Source organism: Natator depressus, chromosome 8 (assembly GCF_965152275.1).
Source record: "Natator depressus isolate rNatDep1 chromosome 8, rNatDep2.hap1, whole genome shotgun sequence".
NCBI classification, from domain to species: domain Eukaryota; kingdom Metazoa; phylum Chordata; order Testudines; family Cheloniidae; genus Natator; species Natator depressus.
The window spans coordinates 32100765-32126408 of NC_134241.1; the positions used below are offsets into that span (position 1 = coordinate 32100765).

The 25644-nt window shown below is 38.9% G+C and overlaps 1 protein-coding gene across 1 annotated transcript in view; it reads left to right on the forward strand.

The window, feature by feature from the left end:
• The window catches only part of RANBP17 (RAN binding protein 17), a 257021-nt gene that overhangs the window by 48489 nt on the left and 182888 nt on the right, over positions 1 to 25644 (forward strand). The window contains exon 14 of the mRNA XM_074960698.1: positions 616 to 751. Within this exon, the coding sequence (XP_074816799.1) occupies positions 616 to 751 (136 nt within the window). The remainder of the gene's footprint in view (positions 1 to 615; positions 752 to 25644) is intronic.

The window sequence follows — 25644 nt, forward strand, 5'->3', positions numbered from 1 at the left end:
AGAGGTTATTGTGGATGATACCACATTCTCTGTGATAAATAGGGAATTCCCACTTGCCCTGGCTCTACACCCAGCACACTTGAAAAAGGGACTTACACGCTAAGAATTGGCTAATGATGCCTGTATTTACATCCTCATTTCAGGCTTCACTAATTTGCCTTGGACTCTGCATCATTATTGATGTTCTACTGTGTTATTAAGTGTGAGAGGTATTTTAAAACAGACCTTGTGTATCTGGTTTCTAATCCAGATATTGCATATTTCAGAATTAGAAAAAAGTCATAGTAATTTTCAGAGCAACCGAATAAATTGTCTGATGTATATAATATATATAAATGCTGTACTAAGAAAAAGAGCATTTTGCAAGTTGACAGAAGTATAAAAATGTATTTCAAGTGACAGAGCATAGTTTAGCAAGAAGCATGGTGCTGATGTGCAGCTGTGTGTGGTAGTCATGTTAGTAGTTTATAAAAGAAGGAAATGCAAGAAAGAAAAGTAGCAAACACTAGCTTAGGCAAATAAATAATGGCTGATGGACCCATGAGAAATTAGCTGTCAGAATATCATTTGTGTCTTTGAAAATTCCTCCTGAGAATGTTTTCCCTTGGCATTAAGAGTTTTTCAGCTGATATCCTTGATGGATGCCCAGTTACCACGGTCTAGTAATGAAAAAGTAGAACTTGCGATTCTCTGGTTTTTGGATCAATTCCGTAAAACATATGTGGGGGACCAGCTGCAGCGAACATCAAAGGTAAGTCTTTGCCGCAAACGAGATTTGTGTAATTAAAATGAAGAAATCTGTGTAGGAAATGGGTTACTAATATATCTTAAATGTATGTGTAAAAATATGTGCTGGAGTGAAAACTGAAGATATTATCTGATGGATATTAAGCTTATAGATATTTAATTTATTAATTTTTGATTGTTTGAGAGGATTTACCACCTTGTATATTTTAAGGTTTGGCTTGCAGAGAGTTAATATTTTTAACAGTTGTATTCATTTTATAGTTTTAGGTTAGTTTGCATTTCAGTTTTTTATTTCAAACATTTAACTGGGTTCTGCTATATTGTGTTATATTTTACATCTGGGTACACAAGATTTATTCTTTTAATAGTTCTTTTCTTTTGACAGTTACTCATTTATGCAGTTTCCACTGTATTTCTCACATTACTTGGCTTTTCTGCATTTTAAATAGGGAAGGAATAGGGAAAAGTAAGATACATTCTTGGAAGAAGCAGCAGTTAATTCACCTTAACTGTAGGGGACAGTCATAATATAGATATTATAAAGAGAGCATCAGTAAGACAGTATCAGTTGATCTTGAGAAAGATTGAAGGAACATTGTTTGTTTGTGTTTGAGCCCCAGGCAAATCTTTAGCAAGACTTTTGACAGTGACTAAGATTTTTTTTTTACTTATTGTACTCATGCTTTCTGGTGAACAGTCCCAAACCAAAGGATTATTTTATCCCCTTTGGTTTGAATCATACTTTAGGGTTATTGAATGGCTCCTTACTTTGATATTAAAAATAAAGTTTTATATTATGCTGAATTACTTTTTCATGGAAACTTAAGTGTTGCTTTAATTGCCAAAGCTGATTTGTGTTTTTCAAATATGACAAATTGCTTTATAATATTACAATAACAGATTCTGCTCCCAGTCCTGCTCAAATCTGACAAAACTCCCATTGACTGAAATTCAGTGGAAGCAAGATTGTCATAATCATTCTGATCAATAATATCTGATTTTTGTCAGGTGGTAAATAAATGTATTGATGTCCTAATTCTCCTTATTGTGTGTGGGCTCTTGCTGTCCGGGCTGATGCTGGGTGGAACTGACCTGTTAATGAATGATGGAGTATAGTATGCTATACTAGACTGTCATGGTTTTTTTAGCACCCTCTCCCAGCCAATCCAGCAGAAGCTGTGCCTTCCATTATCATTCTGGTGTAGGGATAGTACTGAAGTACAACTGGGGGAAGAATTTGGGTCTGGGTGAAATGATGTCCTAAAAATGAAGCATTAACACTCAATTGCCTGGAGCTTCTCTGTCAAAAGAAGATGTAAAGTTTGAGTTCTTGCACACTAAATCATAACATGATGCACATGAAATGTATTACATTTACTGGCTGAGAAGTCTTAAGATTGCTGTCACAACTGCCATTCATATGAAAGCTGAAATAGTTAACGGTTGATTAAAATGTTACTAAATATCAAAAATGTTTTTTAATTTGATGTATTGTAGATCCCTTATAAGAAAAAGAACACAACTAGTTTCATTTAAAGAAGATGGGGGGAAATGATGTAAGAATGTCAGGATTTCTGTTTTCCCCAGATAGATGTGTATGGATTAAAGCAGTAGTCACCGATATCTTATTTGTGACCAAACTGGTCAACTGTCATGACGGTTCGGGAAGGCTTTCTTACAGAACTACTACTAATGGTGAAAAAAATTTGAGGTCTTTTTTAAAAGTCTAGTTACCGTATTAGGAATAGAACAACCAATCTGATTGCAACTCGGTGTCCATTATATGCCCATTTTTATGAGTTGACTATATCTTCTACCAGTATAATTTTAATTTATAGAGAAATTGTACTTCATATTTTTCCCCATTCAGGGCCGAATTCTACCACCATTCCTTGCATGAGTGGAGTCTTATTGGCCTCACCACTTTAATGTCTTGAGGCCTGTCACTCCACTCCTGCACTAAAACCTGATAGAGGAAGAGGTTTGTCCCAGAATTTTCCATTATGAGGACTATACCCCAGTACACAAAGTCAGAGGAGACCTGTGCATGGTGGGTCTGGGATGGGTGTGTGTATGTGTGTGTGTGAGTGAGTGTGAGACCCCGATTTTTCTGTTGTCAACAGAATTTGCATGCCTGTTCTTGCAATTAGCTCCATATGTGTAGAATCCTGTGTGTCGAACCCCACTGAAGTTGGTGTATTTTTAAAAACTGATCCCAAACTATATTTATTTGATATTTTATGTGTATGAGAAAAATAGAAAACAGAACTTGTGCTATCTTTTTATTGTTTTTTCCTGCTGTAGCGGCATTTGTAGCAGCAGATGGCATTCTATCCTCGCAGTTGTAAATCCTCTGGTACTGCATATTGCTGGCAGGTAGCTACAAATATGCAATAAAAGGATTCACGCTTGGAAGCAGAAAAACAGATATATATCAATTGGCTAAGTTAATATCCATTTATATAAATATTCACGATGATTCAGATTGTTGTACAAAGTTTTGTTTACAGAACAGATAATGGATATTCTGCATATTTCAGCCATATTGAGATAGTTTGAAATAGTTTTATGTGAACTTTGTTAAAACATTTGATCTTATGTTCATATACTCAGAAAACTGAGTAATCTAACTTAATTACAAGACTTGTTCTACAGTTAGTGTAATGTAGCAAAGTTTCTTTTGGCTTGGTGTAAATTTGGAGCTACATTTTAAAACCTCCTATAACATCGAATATCAGATACATAGATTGTAGGAGAGACAATGAAAATAATTCAGCAAATTCATTGCCTATGGTCTATTGTTCATTAAATGGTCCTCGAGGGTTTTCTTTCTAAGTAAACTGAAAAAGCCGCAAAGGCTGCTCCCATAGTGCCACTACATATTTGTGGTACCACTGAGCAGGTGCTACTATATTGTCAATGAAAGAGTAATGCACTAGGATATAGTCTTTCCGAGTTGTACACATTAACATATGTGATATGTTTCTAAGTGCTATTGGGCCATATTCTCTGGTATGGTATAGTGTAGCACTACTGGTGTATTTTTGTCCTAAAGCTGATGTAACTGGTCCAACCAGACTAATCCCACTATAAAGCTAATCCTTTGGTGGCATATTGCTGACACAGGAGCCGTTAGTGTAACAGGAAGGAGATGTGTCTGGAACTGCCCTGGGCTGTGCTGATCTTGGGCTGTGTTTTCAACTCTTTGGACAACCGACAGCTGTTCTAACATGGTGCCTGGGGTCTGCCTCTGAGCAGAATATCATTTGGATCAAAGCAATGCAGAGATGAACTTTTTGAACCATGTTTGTGCCACCACCAACAATCTGTTAGCAGATCAGCCTCACATGAGGATCTGGCCCATTACTTCAGTAACGAAAGTCTTATTTATTACAGAACACTTTGTATTTCATTATTTGACTAATTTATTAAATGGGTTTTGTCAATATTCTTAACTTGTGACCCATATGTACATTTATTTTTGTTTTATTATTATTAAAGGTGATTATTTCTTCCTGTTCAGAAAATGTAAGTGGTAGTGGAAATATCATGGATATTTGAGGGAAATAACATACACGCTCAAGGGGGAGATGACCCTTTCTCTTACATGTGTTGTATTGCTAAAGTATGGTTTTTGAGGATATTTAAGAGGATAGATTTTAGCCAGATACATGCCCTAAGTAGTGCTCTGGTATATGTGAGGGGTGAGGATTGATATCCTAGTGAGATAGTGGGGTGTTTCCTTCCTCCTGTCTGGCAGATCTGAAACTTCCTCAGTCACTTGATTTCCCTTTTGGGCTTGGAATAAATGACCAGGTCTTTGAATTGGGGGAAGGGGTGATGGGCAGGAGTGCTTTCTTGGTCCATTGTCAGTGGTTGGCAAACTTCCCCTCTACCTTTGAAATTTACTTTTGTAGGGGCATTGTTGATATGCAGTCACAAGTGTTGAGAGCCAACAGTATATGTAGTGTTTCCCAGAATGCTTAGGTCTACAGGAAACCATCACTGTATTGTGTTTAGAAAGAAGTTTTACCTCTCCACAGATTGGTTTTGGGGTGGGTGGGTGGGGAGGGGTGTGTGTGTGTGTGTGTGTGCACATGTGAGTTGAGGGAGTTTAAACTTACTGTACAGCAGGCATTCTCAAACTATTTAATTATGTTTAATGCAATTTCATAGAGAGATTATCAGGTGATCTCTCCTGTCATCAGTATTCATATTACTTTCCCATAGCAAGTACAAAAAATGCTTAAATGGAAGAGTAACATTAGGAAAGTAAGGAGTGTATTTTCAGCTGTCTTTTTATACAGTTTAGTAGCAGGAAACAGGTCAGGACAAGATCTGTAAATGCTACATAGGCCACCAGCAAGTGCCCAGCATGTCGACAATGGTCCATGGACCATAGCTTGAGAACTTCTGCCCTGGGGAAGTGCTGCTTGTGATAGAGCTGCAATGCATGTTTAATTTAGTCACAGAAAGAGGGCTGGTTTGGATGATTATGGCTTGGGGAGACACATCTCACTGTATCTGGGCTCTTTGGTTCTCATCAGTTTGTGGCTTGATATTACCTTGGGTAAATCTGAATATAGCACATTGGAGAGTTTTTTTTTTCTTTTCTGGATAATAAATAATTGCAGTACAACTCAGATGATAAAATGCATAAGCTTAATAGGTTTGATAAAAGTTATGGCGGTCACTTAAACCAAGTCAAGTTGGTGGTGTCTGCATATCCTGACCTCACAGTAATAGCAACTGTCATTATTACTAACTGTGTGTTGTTAAGTTTCTCATACATTTAAAGTTTATAGTAAAGTTATAAAAAGTTACTCTTGGCTTAAATTTCCTTTTCCTTTTATAGACTGAGTTGCTATGTTTCTAGGATGCGAAGTTAAAAACATACATATGTACATACACACTCAGATGCCCCACAACACTCTTGGACAAACTGTATTTTTAAAAACAAAAGACTCCGTCTAACTATCAGCTCCTTTTTAATTTCTGTGGTTTTGTTTTTTGAGTATGGTTGTAAGTATGTACTAGATTTGAAGGTGGTGATCGGATTTACTCACTAGACTGCTCTAGTGGTTTTACATACTTTATAACCTAAGATAATTTTTTTTAAAGAAATTAAATTCAAAATGTTAAGGTGCTGAATGAATTCAGAATCAGTGCTCTAATACTGTCCATCATTTTCATTGCTTTGTGGCCTCTATCTTTAGTCTTCCTTCCTCTCCCCATTTTCCTTTTTCTCCCCCATCACCATGGATTAAGGATTATGTCTACCTTAATTATGCACTTGCCATCTTTACTTTGTACAGCATGTGGTGCTATTTAATAGCTTTTAACCTTGGGTTATATTTTTAGGATTGGGTCATTCTACAGCAATTTCCAAAACACTTAAGGCCAGAATTGGGTCCTATTACACCTTTGGGCAAGGGCAGCCTTGTGAAAGTAGCATTAGTAAGAGCAAGTGCTTTGATTTGGCTGTGGCACTTAACAGAGCTCCATCACAGATTAGTCCTGTTAGGATCAGGAGTGGTCTTCCTGAGGACTTGTATGGTTAGGCAGGGGAGTACTCTGGTTAAAATGTACAGACAACTCCCACATCCTGGCCCAGAAACCTGTTCCATTAATCTGGCTGCAGATGACCTGCAGGGTGTGAACGCCACAGATTTTGGGAGGAAACCAGAACTGGGTCCAGGAGCTCCAATGAGCTTGTCTACCTCTTTACCTATTTGTGCATATGCTTGAGGAGGGTGAGTTTTAGCTCCTAATTCAGATAATCAGGTTTTGCAAGTATATATCTGACAGCTTCAAAAGTATTTGTAAAGCAAAACATTTTCAGTTCCACATTCCAGTACGAACCATTTTAAAATAAAAGTTTCAAATTTGAAATCCAACTTGCCAGATTCTTGGTTTAGTCTGAGAATGTAACGGAGGCTGATTGTCTTCCCCTGGCTCTGTCCTAACCCCAGTGTAGGTTAGAGCAGTCTGGGGGCTGTTCTAATCTACACTAAATGGCAGTGGTTCCCAAGGGACCACTCACTAGTTTAGGAATACTGGGGTCTAGTGTGTTCTGACCTGCCACGCTTCTTGCTGCCCCATGCATAAAAATGGAGGGATGCAATGGTAGAGTATTCTAGAATAAGAGCAAGCTCCCATGCCCAGCTAGGGAGATACGGGCAGTTTTACTCCATTTGTGCCAGCTGAGCAGTCCAGGGAATCTGGCCCAGTATTCTCATTTGGGCGTAGAAGCTATGGAGAAGGGTAAATGGTAGAGATTATTGTATTTTAGTTATCCACGTAAAAGTTATTCCTAAACTGGGGAATTATTGTGAAGTAGTTTAACTAATTATTGATTTTGGTGGGGGGGAAGATCTCTTGCTGTATATTATGTATAATACCATCACATTCCATCTACTTATCTGTCTAATCAATATAAAGGAGGTCAAGCTATTAAATAATATTTGGGACTACATTCATATTAAGATGCTTTTCCAATCTTTTAACTTGTAAATGTAAAATGTGCGCTTTTGAGAAATAGAGCTGCATCATAATAAACAATAATTAGGAGAGTTAAAATTAGACAACAGTATATTGAGGGGGAAGAAAGGAACAAAATATGTTGATTTTAGGATAATTTTCAGCCTTGGTAAATGTAATTTGCTATTGCTAAAAGCACAATCCAAGGGTATTCTGACATCATTTAAGCACTTTTTGAATTTAGGGCCACGTTTGTTCTCTAATGCAGAACGTCTGCTATATTGACTTACGTTGATATCTCTTCACTACACTATCTCTGTAGGCATGATAACATTAGAGCTGGTAGGAACAAGAAATACACATACAGAATTTGGATACTTTTGGCTCTGATCCTGTAAAGCATTACACATAGTAGGATCCTTGTGCCTATGCAGATCCGCATTGACTTAACTGGAGCTCTGTGTGGGTGCAGGCATTGGCCTGTGCAAGCTACGTAACAGGATCGGGGCCTTAGTGTCTTCGTGATTAATGATATCTTAACAGTTTTGAGTGATGACCCTTTTTCTGAGGTGTAAAATATATACATTGTTTTATTTCATTACAAGAAAGTAAAGGATTGCTGTGCTGACAGGTGGTGGAAATTAGCAGGCAGTTTTGAAATTGTGCTGTGCACTAGAAATTAGATCTCATTTTAATTCAGCTTTTCCCAACTAGTAAATGAGGTTAATGCCATACATATTCAGCTGATATGGATGAAGAAATTGATATAAAGTAGATCAACATAGCTACAGGGCTAGTTTAATTTATAGGTAAAGAGGCAGTGATAAATGGGAGTAATGTAGTAGTGGTCACTAAACTCCTCAGCCATCAGGGATTCAATAGTGTTAGTTGCTCATTAAAGATATTGTCGGGGTGCATCAAATAGAAATTTGAAAAGGAATAGCCAACTAACCCCTAATTATCAAAATACAGAAAATACTAATTATGCCTTAATTAGCTTTTCTTTTAATGTACTGAAATTGTTACTTTTTGTGTAGCACAAATGGATAGTTATAACAACAATAAATAGGTTGTTTTAATAACTTTCTTTTACCTCTGGGAAAACGGCACTCCAATTTTTAATATGCAATAATGCTTCTCTGTAGCCTGTAGGAGATGAAAATTATTAAGTAGCTTTATTTTTTGAAGATTTTACAGCAGCTTTGGGAAGAATTATTTCACCATGCATCAATTATTTTTAATTGAACTGAATATTTTTCAGATTGCATGAAATGCCTCTCACTTGAGTTTAACATGTAGAGTTTGTTAAGGAAGCATCATAATGAGAACTGGGTGCAACTTGCCTCCGTAATACATTCGAGTAGGGGTATGGAATGATTAAAGTTTCAAAAGATGGAAAGAGGAGGCAACAATTTATTTTTATGTAGATAAAACTGAGATAAGCCATGACTTCCTTGTCAAAAATATGCTATAGTTTACAAATACTCTGGTTATTAAAAAACTTGTATCCGAGAATAGGATATTGCCACACACACATTGTTAGTTAATGATCATGGGGAATGAAATTATGGATAAAATAGAAGGATTCTGATGAAATATTTCTAATTTGGAGTAATGTTCAGTAATATGTGGAAGAACGTATATTAAAGACAGTAATCATTTACATCATAGGGACAGATCTTGGCTTTAGTATTTTCCACAGCATGGCTACCAGACTGTACTCCACAACAACAGAATGCTGTTCTTAAAGTGCTTGCTTCAAAGCTCATGAAGTCAATGGAGAGTCTCCCACCTAAGTGAGTAAGTCTGCCCACCTGGAAGACTTTTGTCAATTTCACTTGGGCAGAAAGTGAAATTGACAACAGCCTTCCAGCCTCTCTGGCAGCCACTCAAGAGGCAACTATCCGCCTCCCCCAGCTATGGGGCCAAAGAGGCAGAGAGCCTGGCCACGTAGCTTTCCTCCCAGACAAAAAGACAGAGAGCCTAGCTACTCAGCCTCCCCATCTCCCCACCAGCTCTGGGAGCCCAAAAGACAGAGAACCCAGACACACAGCCTTCCCCCAAGCTTCAAGGACAGAGAGGAAGAGAGTCAGAAAGCTCAGCCACTCCAGCCTCAGAGCTTGGAGGGGAGGGGAAGAAGAGAGGCTGAGTGCCTGGGGTCTTTGCATTGCTGGCCCTAGCATGTGGAGTGGGGTGGGTGTGTGGGGAAGAGAAAGGGGAGAAGCACACAGACTGTGCAGCCTGGCTTTCTGCATCTCCATGTAACAGAACTGGAGGGGGGAAGGAGAGAGGTTGAGCACCAGAGTCAGGCCTTGGCAGCCCTCCTGGAAAGCTCTTATCATCTGTGCTTTAGAGCCTTCTGAGGCGGGGGTCATTTCAGTTTTCCCAATGGAAAAATCGAAATTTTTTTGGCAAAACTGAAATCTTCCTGTGGAACATTTTGATTTTGCGAAAAGCCCTTTTTTTCTGCCAAAAAATCATTTAGATGAAAAATTTCCTACCAGCTCTATTAAATATGCTTTGTTTTAAAAATCCTAAAGGCATACAAACAGCCTTGATCTAAGGCCAATATAGAATGCCAACAAACAAATATATTACAGGAAGGCAAATATAGAAGTCCAACATGAATAAGCTTTAAATAGTTAATAAGTTAGGGAAGGGAAGACTATTTGGCTATTAGGAGGATTTAGTAAGGAAGCTGCCCCTGGTTACTATAAGTATTTCCAGTACACCTGCATTCAAAATACAACAAAGAGCATTGCAAGGTGAAGTCGGGTACAACATGTAGCCCCTAACAGCTGCTTTGCTTGACATTTTCAATTCCTGAGATGAGTAGATGAATTAATGAATGATATTCACTTGCTGGTGAAACAGAAAATATTAATTCATGCATTTTGTTTAATTCTCAAATTCTTAAAGTTAATTTGAATCTCTGCCATCCTGTTGCAATGCATTCAGGAGTTAAAGACTGCTCTAGATGCCTATTTTGTTTAAAAAGAACCCCACAAAACACGCAAGAAGCAGAGCAGAAGAGCACATTTTTCACTTTGTGGGTCCATCTGATACCATATATTCTGCACTACTTATTACCCATTTGACCTAGTTTAGAAGTTGTCTAGATTTATGTAAGATGAGAGCAGGAAGAGAATCCTAAGATGTGAGAAATCTCCCCTTGATTATAGTAGGAGCAGAATATGGCCCAAGACAGTGACATGGTATAAGAACACACACTTAACTCCCACTTCAACCACACACTTGGAATATGATTTGGGGAGACTCCTTTTTTAAAATTCCTTTCTGAATCTCTATACTAAATACCCTGTAATACAACCCTCATTATAACAAAGCATTCTCATAGCTCTTTCTGACATACTGTGCCATTGATTTATCAGCACTTGGCTTTATATACAACAATACCTCCCCCTCACCCCACAAGATTAATTTGTTCTGGGCAATTGCTATTAAAAAATACTAATCTCTCTCAAATCACAAATTATAATCATATCCAAATAACCCGATAATATATTTGCCAAGCACTTAAGAAGTCAATCATTTGAATGGAAGCAGTATTACTTTTAAGGTCTGCAAGTGATGGTATCAATTCTGAATCGTTTAAATATTAGTTTACAAAATATTGCTTATAACTTAATAGCATCATAGATGTAGCTTCACAAAGATATTGGCTCTAGACAGTAATTATATCCTCAGCCTAATGTTGTGGTTAATGGACATACACATTTCAGTGATAATTGCAATGCCTGAACATGATAATGTGCCTTTATTAGCAGCTACAGAATAAAGCTGAGTTAGAGCCAGTTGCAGAACTGAACTATGATCATTATTTATTTTGAAGATTGCTTAATTTTTTTTGGAAAAATATTCTCTCTAACAGCACAAAACTTTATAGAAACCAACGTTTTGATTATAAATATAGGATTAAATACTAATTATATAAATGTTCATACAGGTAGTGGCTGGTGTGAATAAATGGACTAACTTAATCACATTATAAAGTAGAGATAAATGAATGTCTAAAATATGCAAAAAAGCGTATCTTAATATTGCAATGTCAAATATTCAAAAGTTAGGAAATACCACAATTAAGGTTGCCCATTCAACCTTAATTTGACCCACCTGTATTCATGCATTTTGGTGTAGTCTTTAATTACATAATGTCATATTACCTTTTCTCCCCCCCCAGAAGACCCTTGCCATCCCAGTACGCAGACTGGATGGAGCTGAGGGAATGAATCCTGTTTGTGTAGTGAATAAGGCTGTTTGTCTGTAAGATCCTTGCCTCATTTGCTGCAGAAGTTGGAAGATGTGTAGTAATGAGACAGGAAACTGTAGGAAGAAAAAGAATGTTCTTGTAGTTAAGGAAGCTGAATGCTATGCTGGAGAAGTGGATTTTATTCCTGCATCTGCCACCACAAACTTCCTATGTCCAATGACATAGAATTACTAATCCAATATTTGGTTAAGATCTGCATGGGAGTCACAGAGGAGGTACTGAGAGACCTTATCATGGGAGGTCACGGAAAATGTAACATTTTGCACAAAAGGTTCAATAAAATTTAGATGGTAAAAAATGGACACCCCAGCTATTGTTTCAGTGAAGAGTGCAGGATCCAAGTGTAAGTAGCAGGCTGCTAAAGCTTCTGCTAAACGAGTACTAGCCCCCTTACAAAATATTATTTAATACATAAAGTGCAGACCATGACAAAACATGTCATGAAATCTCATTGTTGCATAAGGTGTTTAGTCCAAAGCTTTGATTGCAGCTCAGAGAGGCATACCTGTGCTAGCTTTAATCTAGCTAGCGCTGCTGAAAATAGTGGTGAAGACATGGTAGTGCCAACCCCAGCTAAAGCTAGCAATTCAAGTATGTATTTAGGTTTCCAAGTGAGCTTGTACAACCCATGCCACTGTGTCTTCACTGCTATTTTTAACAAGCCTATCTAGATTTAAGCTAGCATGAGTATTCCTACCTGAGCTGTAATCACACCTCTAACTGCAATGTAGACATACCCTTTGTTTGATCTCAGTTCTCTCTAAAGAGTGATTTAGAAAGATAGAAAGGGTGGAGAATGTGGGAATGTTTTTACAAAAATGCATGACTCAGTTTACCCACTCACATTGTATTGCTACCCACTTGGTGTGACGAAATTAATTCCTCCCTTGGAGAAGGGAAGTAAGACAAGACTCTCAGGGTATGTCTTCACTACCCGCCGGATCGGTGGGCAGTGATTGATCCAGCTGGGATTGATTTATCGCGTCTACTCTAGGCGCAATAAATCGACCCCCAAGTGCTCTCCCGTCGACTCCTGTACTCCAGCACTGCGAGAGGCGCAGGCAGAGTCGATGGGGGAGCAGCAGCAGTCGACTCACCGCGGTGAAGACACCACGGTAATTTGATCTAAGTACATCGACTTCAGCTACGTTATTCACATAGCTGAAGTTGCGTAACTTAGATCTTTCCCCCCGCTAGTGTAGACCAGGGCTCAGAGACCATGTCAACCCTACAGCACTGACAGGGGTCTAGTGGCACTACAGAGGTACAACTATAGCACTGTGGTACTATAGTGTAGAAGAGATTTTTCTGTCAGTGTAGGTCAGTGGTTCTCAACCAATGGTATGTGTACCCCTGGGGGTGCTCAGAGGTCTTTCAGAGGGTACTCAACCCATCTAGATCAGTGTTTCTCAACCTGGGGGTTGCAGCTTCCAGAGGGGTCGCAAGTGCAGGGCCGGCATTAGGGAGTGGCAAGCAGGGCAACTGACCGTGGTTCACGCCACTGGATCCTGTGAAGCTAAGTTACCTGTTTCAGCCCTACCGCCTGGGGCTCGGGCTTCAGACAAGGATCACAAGTGAAAAACAGATTCAAGTATCACACTGAAATGTAAGTATAATATTTATGTTCCAGTCAATTTATTTGATAATTATATGGTAAAAATTATAAAGTAAGCAATTTTTCAGTAATAGTGTGCTCTAACACTTTTTTGTATATTTAGGTCTCATTTTGTAAGAAAGTAGTTTTTAAATGAGGTGAAACTTGGGGTATGCAAGACAAATCAGATTCCAAAAAGGGGGTACAGTAGTCTGGAAAGGTTGAGAACCACTGATGTAGGTAATCCACCTCTCCAACACCAGGGTTAGATCATGTGCTCATGGATGTTAATTTTTAGATTCCCAAGCACTGTAGCTATGTCGACCTAACTTTTAAGTGTAGGGCATGCAGGGTATAGGCCTGTCTGAGCTGGTATCAAATGCAGTATCAAGAACTGAATGGAGTCAACACATCGGAGTGCCCTGGAGAGACAATGTAAAATCCAATGACCAGACATTAACTTTTAATGAGTAGGAAACAGAGGATATCTCTGCAGGAGAAAGACTCAGCTTTTGTTGTAGAAGCCCTGAAATTTCTCATCCCACTTTGGTCCTTATATTTTTGCAAGTAAGATTTTCCTTCAAAGGTGGTGACAAATTAACAGATTTCAATTGCCCATCAATCAAAAATAACTTAAGACTGCAAGTTTGCTCAAGTCAAATTTGTTTATAACATTTTTCATCAGAAGAAAGGCATATCAGTCATTAAACAGAGAGTGTACTTAAAATTTTGTGCCATATTTAAAATTTGTATTTTGAAACCTCAAAACCAGTTGCGTCTTGCGTGGTTATATTTACAGTATTTTGCTCACTTAGGTTTGCCAAAGATTGAATGGGCATGGAGAATAACCACCCCTCTGATCTCTAGAGATGGACCCTCCAAGTCGAGGTGGTTCAGGGCCGTCTCTGGGGCAGTGTGGGGAAGGCTGGACAGCTGCTGCTCATTTTATACCTGTACTATGGATAAGCAAATGAGCTTTACTTCATGAGCACTCAATTCACTTAATTTTAAAGTTAGGAAATAATTTTCTCTAAGTAACATTCTTTGAAGGTAAAATTACGTATGGACAGATACCTCTGAGACATGTAGCCATGAACAGATGGATAGCCAGGATAAAGTAGTGAAAATGTTAAAACTCTAACTTTACAGTCAGCTATAAGGTCTATATTAAATATCACACGTGAATTGTCATTCTTAAACATAATCTTTGCCAGTCCAGTCTCTAGGAGTATTTTCCATGTCTTTTGTCAATCAGGCACAAGTTCCAATAAGATTCTTAATTTCCCAGTGCCTGCCATTTCTCCCCCCCCCCCCCCCCCCGCCACCTCCAGTCACATATCATCACACCTTAGTCATTGCTGTAAAATGTGTTCACTTTACCTGCATTTCTCCTGTTCAGGTTTACTCCTAGTTTTAATTTGCAAATCAAGACTTATTTCCAAGCATTTGTGTTGGAAAAACAAACACCATCTGCATCCTTTAGAAGATATAAGGAAAGACAAGTAACATAAAGAAGGCATGTTTAGGGAACCTGATTCTCGTCGTCAAGATACTGTCACTTACCCATCCAATCTAACGAGCAATAAATCATATTCACTCTAATGGAGATGAAGGCATAGAGTCGAGTTACTAAGAACTGTTTCCTGCAAAGCACAACAGCCAAATGTGTGATTATAGTATCAGGATCACTTATGGTTTGAGATATAAATGAAGTTTGATCTACTGCCTCAGTGTTCCTGTTCCCTTGCTTTGGAAACGTAATGAAATTGTCATAAATGTGAACTGGGCCTTTGTCTTGGTCTGCACTCAAATTTGCATTACATTGCCAAAATATTAAATGGCCTGGCCTGCTCCCAAAGATTGGTTATTTTGGGAAAAGACTGGGACCATAGGAAAGAGTTTCCTAGTGTAATTAGAGGAGGACATTGTTAAGGTTCAATACCTTTCCTCCTCTGAGGAGAGTGAAATGTCATCCCCCGCCCTTCTCTTTTTCCACTGAGTCAAGACATTTTTGACAGATGTTACTTGTGTAAACAACTATACATAAAGTCTCCAGTTCGCTAACTAAAAGAAAAAGTAATTCAGCACACAGAACTCTATTTGTCCACTTGTTAATACGTGGCTCAGCCTAGCATTTGAGCAATTCACATGCTACCTTCTCCCTTAGGCTGTCAACAAATTATAGTTTCTCTAGTTGGATAAAGAAGATTGAGTGGGGCATGTCCAAAGCTGGATCCAACAGTAGTGACCTATACCCATAAGTTGTTTACAAGAAGACTTAAATTTAAGGACTCTCTGGGGTCTACCTTAATTATGTTTTTAATCTCTCATTCAGCCCATTTAAAGGTAGGCAGTTCAGGATTCTTTGCAATACTTATTGCCCACTCAGGCTCAATGTCCTGTGTGACAATCCATTGAATTAAAAGATCCCTTCCATTTACTTTTAGCTGTGGAAAGGTGTAGAGGAAGACCTTTCCATCTCTATCTCCAAATGCTTTCATGAAGCATCACTTTTAAATGACCACAATAAGATCAGCAATGCTCTTGATTAATCTAGGGGACGTTTTAGTACTCCACCCATTATACTGGACACTTACTATGGAATCACATGCTGTCCTTTCGTTCTTCAACTATATCCCAAGACACTGAAAATTTTCATTTTTGATGATTTAGCAACCAGTAGGTAAACAGACAGCCTTCTGCCTCCAATAATTCCTGTTTTTGTCACAAGTTAATAAAAGTGATTTAGGACACTGAAAAAATAATGGAATATTTGATTCCCCAGAGGTCTGAGAGATGAGAAATGACAGCGTTTGGTAAACAAGTAGCCTGATGCAGCTCAGTATGTCGCCTAATGAGAGGAGGTGCCCTTGGATAACTGCAGCTCAAAGTGTCAGTCTATAACTATTGTGTAGCCCATGGCGTCAGAAAGGTTTACCTCTCCTTGTGATCACTAAATATAATAAAAGTGCGTGCAGAATTCTTTCTTCAGTACAGAATACTCTTCTTTTTATTCTATAGTTGCTTGTGTTTTGACCAGTATATGATGGAGATAGCGACCCATCTATGCCAGGATGAGCTCCCAGACTATCAGACTGGGCACTAGAATGCCACAGACATCTTCTTGTCAGTAAGCTTGTTAGGCGGTTTCCAGACTCCTGCAATTATTACATTGGCTTATTACTGCACAGGTAGAGCACACCATCAGTCCATCACAAAGGCTACCCATTTGCGGTATTGGAATGATCAATTTGAGAGCATTAAGAAGTAATGAGCACCCCCCAGCTCACCACGTCTATTCTGACTTTGACTAAGCAACTTCCTTCAAAGTACTAGTGGAATGTTTCTCTTAGGCCCAATGGCCTTATTGAACCAGAGATCAGCTTTCAGTGGCTACCAGTTAAAATTCTATTATCTGTACAGTGGTCCTAGTGAGTTCAGAACCTGAGTAAGTAATTCTTACTCCTGATATCATTTAAAGTTATTGCTGAAATGGTGGTTGAAGGAACACCAGAGATTGGTGTGGAAATATTTGTGTTTAAATTATTTCAGCAGACATACGATTTTTAATTGAATATTCAAACTACTCAGATTTTTCATCCCCTATGTGAATTCTTGCTGCTGTATGACTGGAGTTATTTACTAGCATCCCACACCACAATGGTTCCCCAAAAGTGGGATAAGTATTTTAAGGATCTCTGCCATGGGGAAAAAAAAGAAACACTTGAGGACATTGAGCCATATTTTTAGTTTAATATTACAAAGCAAAACTTCAAGAGGGTGGGTGGAGGATAGAAATAAAATATTTGTGGAAGGACTGATTTATTAATATGGAACTCTAGTGTGATCTTTTGAAGGAACTTCAGTTGAGTACTCAAAGCCATCTTCTCCATCTGAAAACATGTTTCCTCACATTCAGAGACTTGAAAAGGAAGATCAACAATTTAGAGAAGACATATTCTCTAAACAGTACTCTATGGTACTCACTTGGACTTCTCAGTTTGGAGATTTTGTTAGGTGTGCATTATATACCTCTGGTAAATCTGAATGAAAAAGACCAACAGAAATTGGCATACCTTAAAGACTTGTGAAAAGTCCAAGGTGGTTAAGTCAAATGTGCATGAGATTTTTAAAGCTAGTTGGTACTAAAGCAGTATTTTGGCAGAGGTGTGTGAGGCTGGACAGGTGAGAGTTCTGATTGTTTCACCTTAAACCAAATATCCGATCTCTTCCTTTTTGTATTTTTCAGCCTACTCTGTTGGTTGCCTTTGAGCAATTAGGAGAACTAGTGATGCTTTCTAGATCAAGTTATGAGGAACCAAAGCAAGTTAGAAAAAGATTTAAAGTTAGATTATCTAATTTTTAAATGCTCATATTTTCAAAAAGCCTTGTCAAATTTATCTTAAATTTGTGGGCATGTCCATATGTATGTGTATGCATATATAAGGTACATTTTATATTAATATTTGTTTTAGAGGAATACTTAGTTTTATCCTTAAAATTATAGTCAACAATTATCTTGAAAATCCACATATTATATTAACGGGCAGTGAAAGTCTAATAGTTTCTTTGGATTTTGGCTCCCTTCATAGTGATACCTCACTCTGCTAAGAATGCACCTTCAGTCCATTATATGTAAGATCAACGGTGCTAATCCATTTGGAATGAAGCATTTCATACCTGCCAGATAAGTGATAAATGCTGTTTTCCAAGAGTATTATTGCCTCCACATCCTCTACTGCTTAGAAGAGAAGTTGCCTATTTTCTGGTTGTTCCCCATTGGAAGTACAGATATAGGCCTCGTCTGTATGAGAAAATTGTTCTGATTTAACTACGTTGCGTTAGAAACTGATTTAGTTAAATTGGTACATTCCCCTTGTGTGGACATGCTTTCAATCTGAGTGCCTTATGTCAATTTAATTTAAGTCAGTATAGAGTGATGGCCACCCCTTCAAGCAGGCAGTGCTCTTTGCAACTACATGGGGAGAAGAGTTGCTATGCCAAAACTCCCAAAGTGAGAAGGAGACACACTTTTGCCAAGTAGACCTTAAAGAATTATAACAAAACTTCATTTGTGGTGAATTTTTATTTGAGATACAGGATTTAAAAGAGAACTAGATAAATTCCTGGAGGTTAAATCCATTAATGGCTATTAGGTAGGATGGGTAAGGAATGGTGTCCCTAGCCTCTGTTTGTCAGAGGGTGGAGATGGATGGCAGGAGAGAGATCACTTGATCATTACCTGTTAGGTTCACTCCCTCTGGGGCACCTGGCATTGGCCACTGTCGGCAGACAGGATACTGGGCTGGATGACCTTTGGTCTGACCCGGTATGGCCATTCTTACGTTCTTATGTACAGCACAAACGCTCTTAAAACTAAGAGTGTTCCACTGTATGGGTTTTAAAATCCCATTTTCATTGGCAGATTTAAAAAAAATATATCCTTTGTCTGATAGGACCTACAGACACTGTGTGCCAAAGTGCTGGAGAGTCAGTAGAGAGAGTGCAAGTTAATGCCTACCTCTTCCTTGAGATAGGCTAGTGTCATTGATGTTTTTTTGTGACAAACAAAGTAAATAAGTAATACCACATTACTTTTCATGTTTCATTAGAAAGGTTCTTGACAGTGACTCTTTTTTATGCAGATATCCTTCAGCAGATGTTTACTCTTGAACTCTTAGTTTTAAAACTATACAGCTATTTTAAAGAACTATGCAGCTTTCAATTAGAAATGAGCTCCAGTATCTAAGGAAGTTTCATTTCAACCAAAGGACTCAATCATGGTTCTTTCATGAGCCTCAGATAAGGGACAGGGCATAGTGGCATTGCCCTTGGAGCAGAGTGGAAGGTAAACTGTGCCTTCTGAGTTCTCCCTTGCTCCAAGGAGGAAGTACCTTGCATCAGGTCTGTATTTCACCTGCTTGTGAGGGAGGGGAAATGTGGCAGCCTTGTGAAGGCTGCTCTCTTCCCCACAAAGGTACCCACAATCTGGAGATAAGGGGGGTCCATTAAACTTCCTTACAAACCAGCCCACTGTTTGGCCCAAAATGAGTGCAGAGCTCATGGAAAACACATTTCATTTTTAAGCATGTTTACCTCTTAAGAGCCATGGCATATTTTAAGAGAGTTGTGTACCTGAAACCCTATTATTATTTGCATATGTTTAATAAAAACAACATACCTATCTGGCAACTACATTTTTATTTGGCTCACATCATCAAAATGCAGATGACCTAAAATGGTACATTGTTAGAATAGTAATATGCTGCTTGGAAAAAAATACCCTGTGATTTAGTTTTGATTCTGACAATACTCAAAAGGATTTGTTATGTCTTACAGACCTTTCTGCAAACTACTAATGGGATGAACACAATATATCACTTTTATAATAGTGAGCTATTAAAGGCAAACATAAAGCAGTCTGAAGCCCATAAGTGCTGCCAACAGCTCCTACTTTAATGAATTCCCTTTTAGATGTCCATTAAATGCTCATGGCAAATGTACTCATAATGGAAATGGCAAATCTAAATGGGTAGATATGAATAATCCATGGAGTTTAAATTCTGTTTATGATCATCTTCACATTTAGTTTTCAAGACAACGCAGTTTAGTTTTCATTACAGTTTGGAATAAAGAGGACAGGGAGTAATTGATTGCTTCAAGCAGATTAAAATCAATGGCTTTCTTTTCAAAGAACCAGTTCAATGCAGTAATTCCAGCTTTAAACATTGATTTAGGGAACTCAACACAAAATGTTTTGTGCTGTGTGAACTTTTATGTAGAAAGACATATTAATTTTATATCTGTATATGTATATAGAAATATATAGAGGCTGTTAGTGTGCATGAGTTAATAATGATCTATATTAAGATATTTGGATATTATTGCAATCATATAATGAATCACTGAGATTCCCGTCGTCATTGTACTACTGTTTGTAACCCATTAGCACGGAGAAATTACAGCCCATCATACATCATTACTGTGATTGAGGCTTTATTACCATATTCTCAAATTGTTTCTTGACATAAACTAAGCAGACACCAGACAACTATAGGTAAACCATAGACTATGCATTATTGTGCTGGAAGTAATGAAGGATTATTGTAGCGTAATGTGGCAAAACTTATGAGGAAAATAAACTTGGCAGCAATAGCGAACCTGAGTCATCTTACACTTATTTGAAAGGTCAAATATATTTGTTATGATCGGGTTATTGTTTGCTTATTTCATGAATCATACTCTTCATATTTCGAATAGACCTTATTTATTTTTAATTGCAACCTTTAAAGCCTGTAGACTATACGCTGTAATGTTCAACTTCAGAAATTGATTGACAACTCACAGAGAATTGGGATGTTCATCTTCATTGTGGTTGTGGTGGTGGAGTGTACTAAGTACTAGAGTTACTGAAATGGCAACTGTATTCCATTCTATTGGCAAGGGCGAAGTTAAGGAAAAAGGCTAAATCAGCCAGTGCAATTGAGGTAAAAAGTGATGCAGGAGTTTACCAAGCAGACAGGCAGCATCAGCAGCAACAATTTGAGGTGGTGTATTGAAATATTTTGTTTTGGTGCTAACAGATGGATAAACAGATTGTATTGGGATCTTGGTGGCAGCTAAATCAGCTATCTTGGAGGGGATTAAAGGTCATGAATGCAAAGGAGGAGTGGGACTTTAAAAGTGTGGTCTAGATGTTACTTCCCCTGGGAAAAGAAAATCAAGCCTTCCTTTTTTTTAAAAAAAAAAAAATTTTGTCAGTGAATTTAGTGTTCATGAAAAGTAAGAAGGGAAGGGCTTAACCCATAGTTCTAATCCTGACATGTAATTATCCCTCCCATTCCAGTTCCATGTCTGATTTGAGCAGAGACTGCCATCTGTGCTGAAGTGTTTGGCGGAATTGGGATGTTGGCAGATGGGGGACTAGGATGAGAATGTTAAATTCTCTTTCACTTGCTAGCAAACAGAGTCAGGAATTGTATGCAGACCTGAAGAGAGAAAACAGTGGAACTATCCACTTATCTATACATACTGACCTTCCTACCTTGCAGCCCTCTCCTTGTAAGTGTTCCTTTTGTGTTGCATCTCTTTAAGGAAAGTCGGGACCTCTCCAATGTCTGAGCAGAATCATTTAAAATAACATTACGGTTTTTAGTGTGCGGATTTTGAGATAGGACATAACTGGATTAACTTTGACTAGGCTAAGTAGGCATTATTTGGCTGAGAGGTAATGGAAATATTCAGGGCTTCTGAAATAGTTCCAGCTTATTACGATTATTATCAATTATGATTATGATTCAGTAGTGCCTAGAGGCCCAGGTTTGGACTGGGGCTCCACTGTGCTAGTAACTGTCCATATATATGAGCCACTATTCAGGAAAGTACTTAAGCACATGCTTAAAGTTAAACATGTGCTTAAATGCTTTTTCTGAAGAGGATTGTTTTCCTCAATCAGGGCCATAACAAAAATGTGATCCTTCCTCCAAAGAGCTTACAATCTCTATATATGATGAGAGAGAGATGGATACAGTAGATTCCACTTATTAGCAACCTCTTGGTTGCCAGCAAAAAGTTGCTCTTGTCTGGTAGTTGCTAATAAGCAGAAGGCAAGTTTGTGAGGCAGAAGCCAGGGAAGGAAGCATTGGGATGTGCCTTCCCTGGCTATAGCCCTGCAAACCTGCCTATGGGCAGGGCAGCAGCGAGGAGGAGGGCTACAGCCAGGATGCCAGGGTTTTCCTTGGGGAGCAGGAGCGCTGGGGGGGCTCATGGAGCTGCATGAAACCTCTCCTTGCACTCTCCAGGGGTCAGGGCTCAATACATCCCAGGATTTCCTTCCCTATGTGCAGTCCCCGAGCCGAGCTCAGCCCAGAGAGCATGGGGATGGGGAGTACCAGGCAGCTCCAGTGTCCAGGCTGCCAGTCCACCCCAACTACTGTTCTGCCCACAGCCTCCCATCTCAGCCTGCAGCCCCTTATCTCCTGTGCACATCCTGTGTGCAGACAAGTTTGCCGGACTGCAGCCCTAAAAGAAATCACTGGGATAGACTGAGCACCAGACGCAGGCAGGTTTGCTTGGCTGCAGACCGGGAAGGCAGATCCCAATGCTTCTTTCCCTGGCTGCAGTCCCGCAAACCTGCCTGCAGGGGGTGCTTGGCATGTCTCCGCACTTCCTCTTGGAGCTGCAGCCCTGCAAACCTGCCTGCAGGTGGAGCCTTTCTTCCAAAATATAAGGAGTACTTGTGGCACCTTAGAGACTAACAAATTTATTTGAGCATAAGGTTTTGTGAACTACAGCTCACTTCATCGGATGCATTCAATGGAAAATACAGTGGGGAGATTTATATACACAGAGAACATGAAACAATGGGTGTTATCATACACACTGTAAGGAGAGTGATCACTTAAGATGAGCTAATACCAGCAGGAGAGCGGGGGTGGGGAGGGAGAGAGAGAACCTTTTGTAGTGATAATCAGGGTGGGCCATTTCCAGCAGTTGACAAGAAAGTCTGAGGAATGGGGGGGAATAAACATGGGGAAATAGTTTTACTTTGTGTAATGACACATCCACTCCCAATCTCTATTCAAGCCTAAGTTAATTGTATCCAGTTTGCAAATTAATTCCAATTCAGCAGTCTCTCGTTGGAGTCTGTTTTTGAAGTCTTTTTGTTGTAATATTGCGACTTCTAGGTCTGTAATCGAGTGACCAGAAAGATTGAAGTGTTCTCCGACTGATTTATGAATATTATAATTCTTGACATCTGATTTGTGTCCATTTATTCTTTTACGTAGAGACTGTCCAATTTGACCAATGTACATGGCAGAGGGGCATTGCTGGCACATGATGGCATATATCACATTGGTAGATGTGCAGGTGAACGAGCTCTGATAGTGTGGCTGATGTGATTAGTCCCTATGATGGTGTCCCCTGAATAGATATGTGGACACAGTTGGCAACGGCTTTTGTTGCAAGGATAGTTTCTTCAACAACAAAGCCCGTTGCCAACTGTGTCCACACTTCAATCTCTCTGGTCACTCCCTCTCCCCCCCCCCCCCCCCCGTTCCTCAGACGTTCTTGTCAACTGCTGGAAATGGCCCACCTTGATTATCACTACAAAAGGTTTTCTCCCCTCTTCCCCCCCCCCCCCCCGCCGCTCTCTTGCTGGTATTAGCTCATCTTAAGTGATCAGTCTCCTTACAGTGTGTATAACAACACCCATTGTTTCATGTTCTCTGTGTATATAAATCTCCCCACTGTATTTTCCACTGAATGCATCCGATGAAGTGAGCTGTAGCTCACGAAAGCTTAAGCTCAAATAAATGTGTTAGTCTCTAAGGTGCCACAAGTACTCCTTTTCTTTTTGCGAATACAGACTAACATGGCTGCTACTCTGAAATCTTCCAAAATATGTTACAATAGGCTGCAAGCCATTGCCAATATGCGAATGCAATTAACATTAAAATCAAGGGGTGGGATTTGTTACTGGCAAAATGTTGCTATTAACCAGAAGTTGTTAATAGCTGGGTTGCTATTAAGTGGAATTCACTGTACAACGGACTTGAAATCACGAATGTTCATATATGTGTGTTTATATAAGGGGATATTGTGTTACAGACCAGTGGGGAGGCTGGTGATTGCTAAGTCACGCAAGTAGTTGTGAGCTCAGCCGGGATTTTGAAGAATTAGTTGTGGCTCTGTGATGCTGTTCCTATTCTTAAAGGAAAATTCAAAGTAACAAGACCAGACTAAATAAGTGTGTTGACTGAGTGAGCAACTGTCCTAGGAACAAATAGATCTCTTAGAGCATCTCTTTGGGGGACTCCTCTCAAATATAAGAGTAAATCTTACTTCACTGGCCAGTATTATTGCTGGCTATTCTCATGTGTAGGTCCTCTTGTTTCCCAGGGGAATGTGGAACTGGTCAAGTAAGAAAATAATACATAGATTAGGCGGGACGTATATCTTTTTTAAAATACACTCTGGTTAGCTATGATATAAATATACAGTGTGTTTCTGTATGTGTGTAAGCTTATTTAATTTTCATGGGCTGTGTTTATAGATTTGAAGGCTACTCCCACTTTTTACCAAGAAAAAGATTTTCATAATGATAAATGATATCAGAATCTTCCTAAGTGTTTGATTTTCATATGGTTATCTTTCTAATTAAAAACACAGTAAATACAGGAGAAACGCATATTAGATCATTTTAAGATTAATTTGATATTTTTATTTGGAGATTTAGGGTAACCTAAGTCTCCTATAGTTAATGTTACCAGAAAGGCAAAGGGACATTCATTAAGTATATTGTGCCAGAGCCAAACTTTTTGCCTCCTTGCTCAGAACAGTCTTACACAGTCACAGTTCTCAGGTGCGTTTTCTGTGGCTAAATAGACCCTCTGCTTTCGGTGCTGTCAGTCCACAACTTTCATGAGCATCCAGTTTATATGGGCACATGTAATGTAATTTCCCACTTAGGTTAAATTACAAGGGCAAGTAATTAAGCTGTTTAACTCAAGTAAAAGTTAAAAGCAGACACTGAATTTGTCATAACTTCTGGCCAACCCCATTACAATAAAAATTAGAACTGGGGAATCTCCAAAGTGATATTTCAAGTTGAACCTTCTTTTACTATTCGAAAAGTGTTTAAAAAAAAATGCTACCCCATTAGAGTATTGCTGGACCTTCCTCATGATTTTATTTTGTCTACAGTAATATAACAGTTAATACAGATTCCACTGCCAGACAACACATACATGTTTTATAACTATGATGTAATCAAAGGCCAATACATGTGAGCCATGATGCTGCAGGGGTGATTTTTTTTTAAGCGTTAAAAATTACGCATGCACACGCACACACCACATAACTGTAAATATCTGAATGTATTCTTGTCCAGAGAAAATGAGGTAGGAAGCATTATTCTGGCAAGGAAGAGCATAAGAAGAATAGTAAGAAGCCAATATGGTTTCATCAGGAGCTCTTTAATGACCTGAAAATCAAAAAGGAATCCTACAAAAAGTGGAAACATGGATGAATTGCTCAGGAGGAGTACAAAAGAACAGCAAAGCATGTAGGTACAAAATCAGAAAGGCTAAGGCACAAAATTAGTTATATCTATCATGGGACATAAAAGATGATAAAAAGAGGTTATTTAAATACACTAGGAGTAAGAGAAAGACAAAGGAAAGTGTCAGTCCTTTACTTATTGGGGACGAGTAACTAATAACTGATTACATCAAGCAGGCTGAGGTGTTTAATGCCTGTTTTGCTACAGTTGTCACTAAAATATTAATTGTGTTGAGTATCTGGTTGTAAGAACAAGGGGGAAGGAATGCAAGGCAAAATAAAGAAAGAACAGGTTAAATATGTATACAAGTTAAATGTGTTCAAGGTGGCAGGGCCTGATGAAATTCATCCAAGGGTACTGTCAGGATTAAGGACCCACAGATACTCTGCTTCCCTGATAGTTTAACGTCCAGGCAGTATAACGGGTGCAGCTGGGCCTCAGCTGAGCCGCGTGGGTGGCCAAACTGTC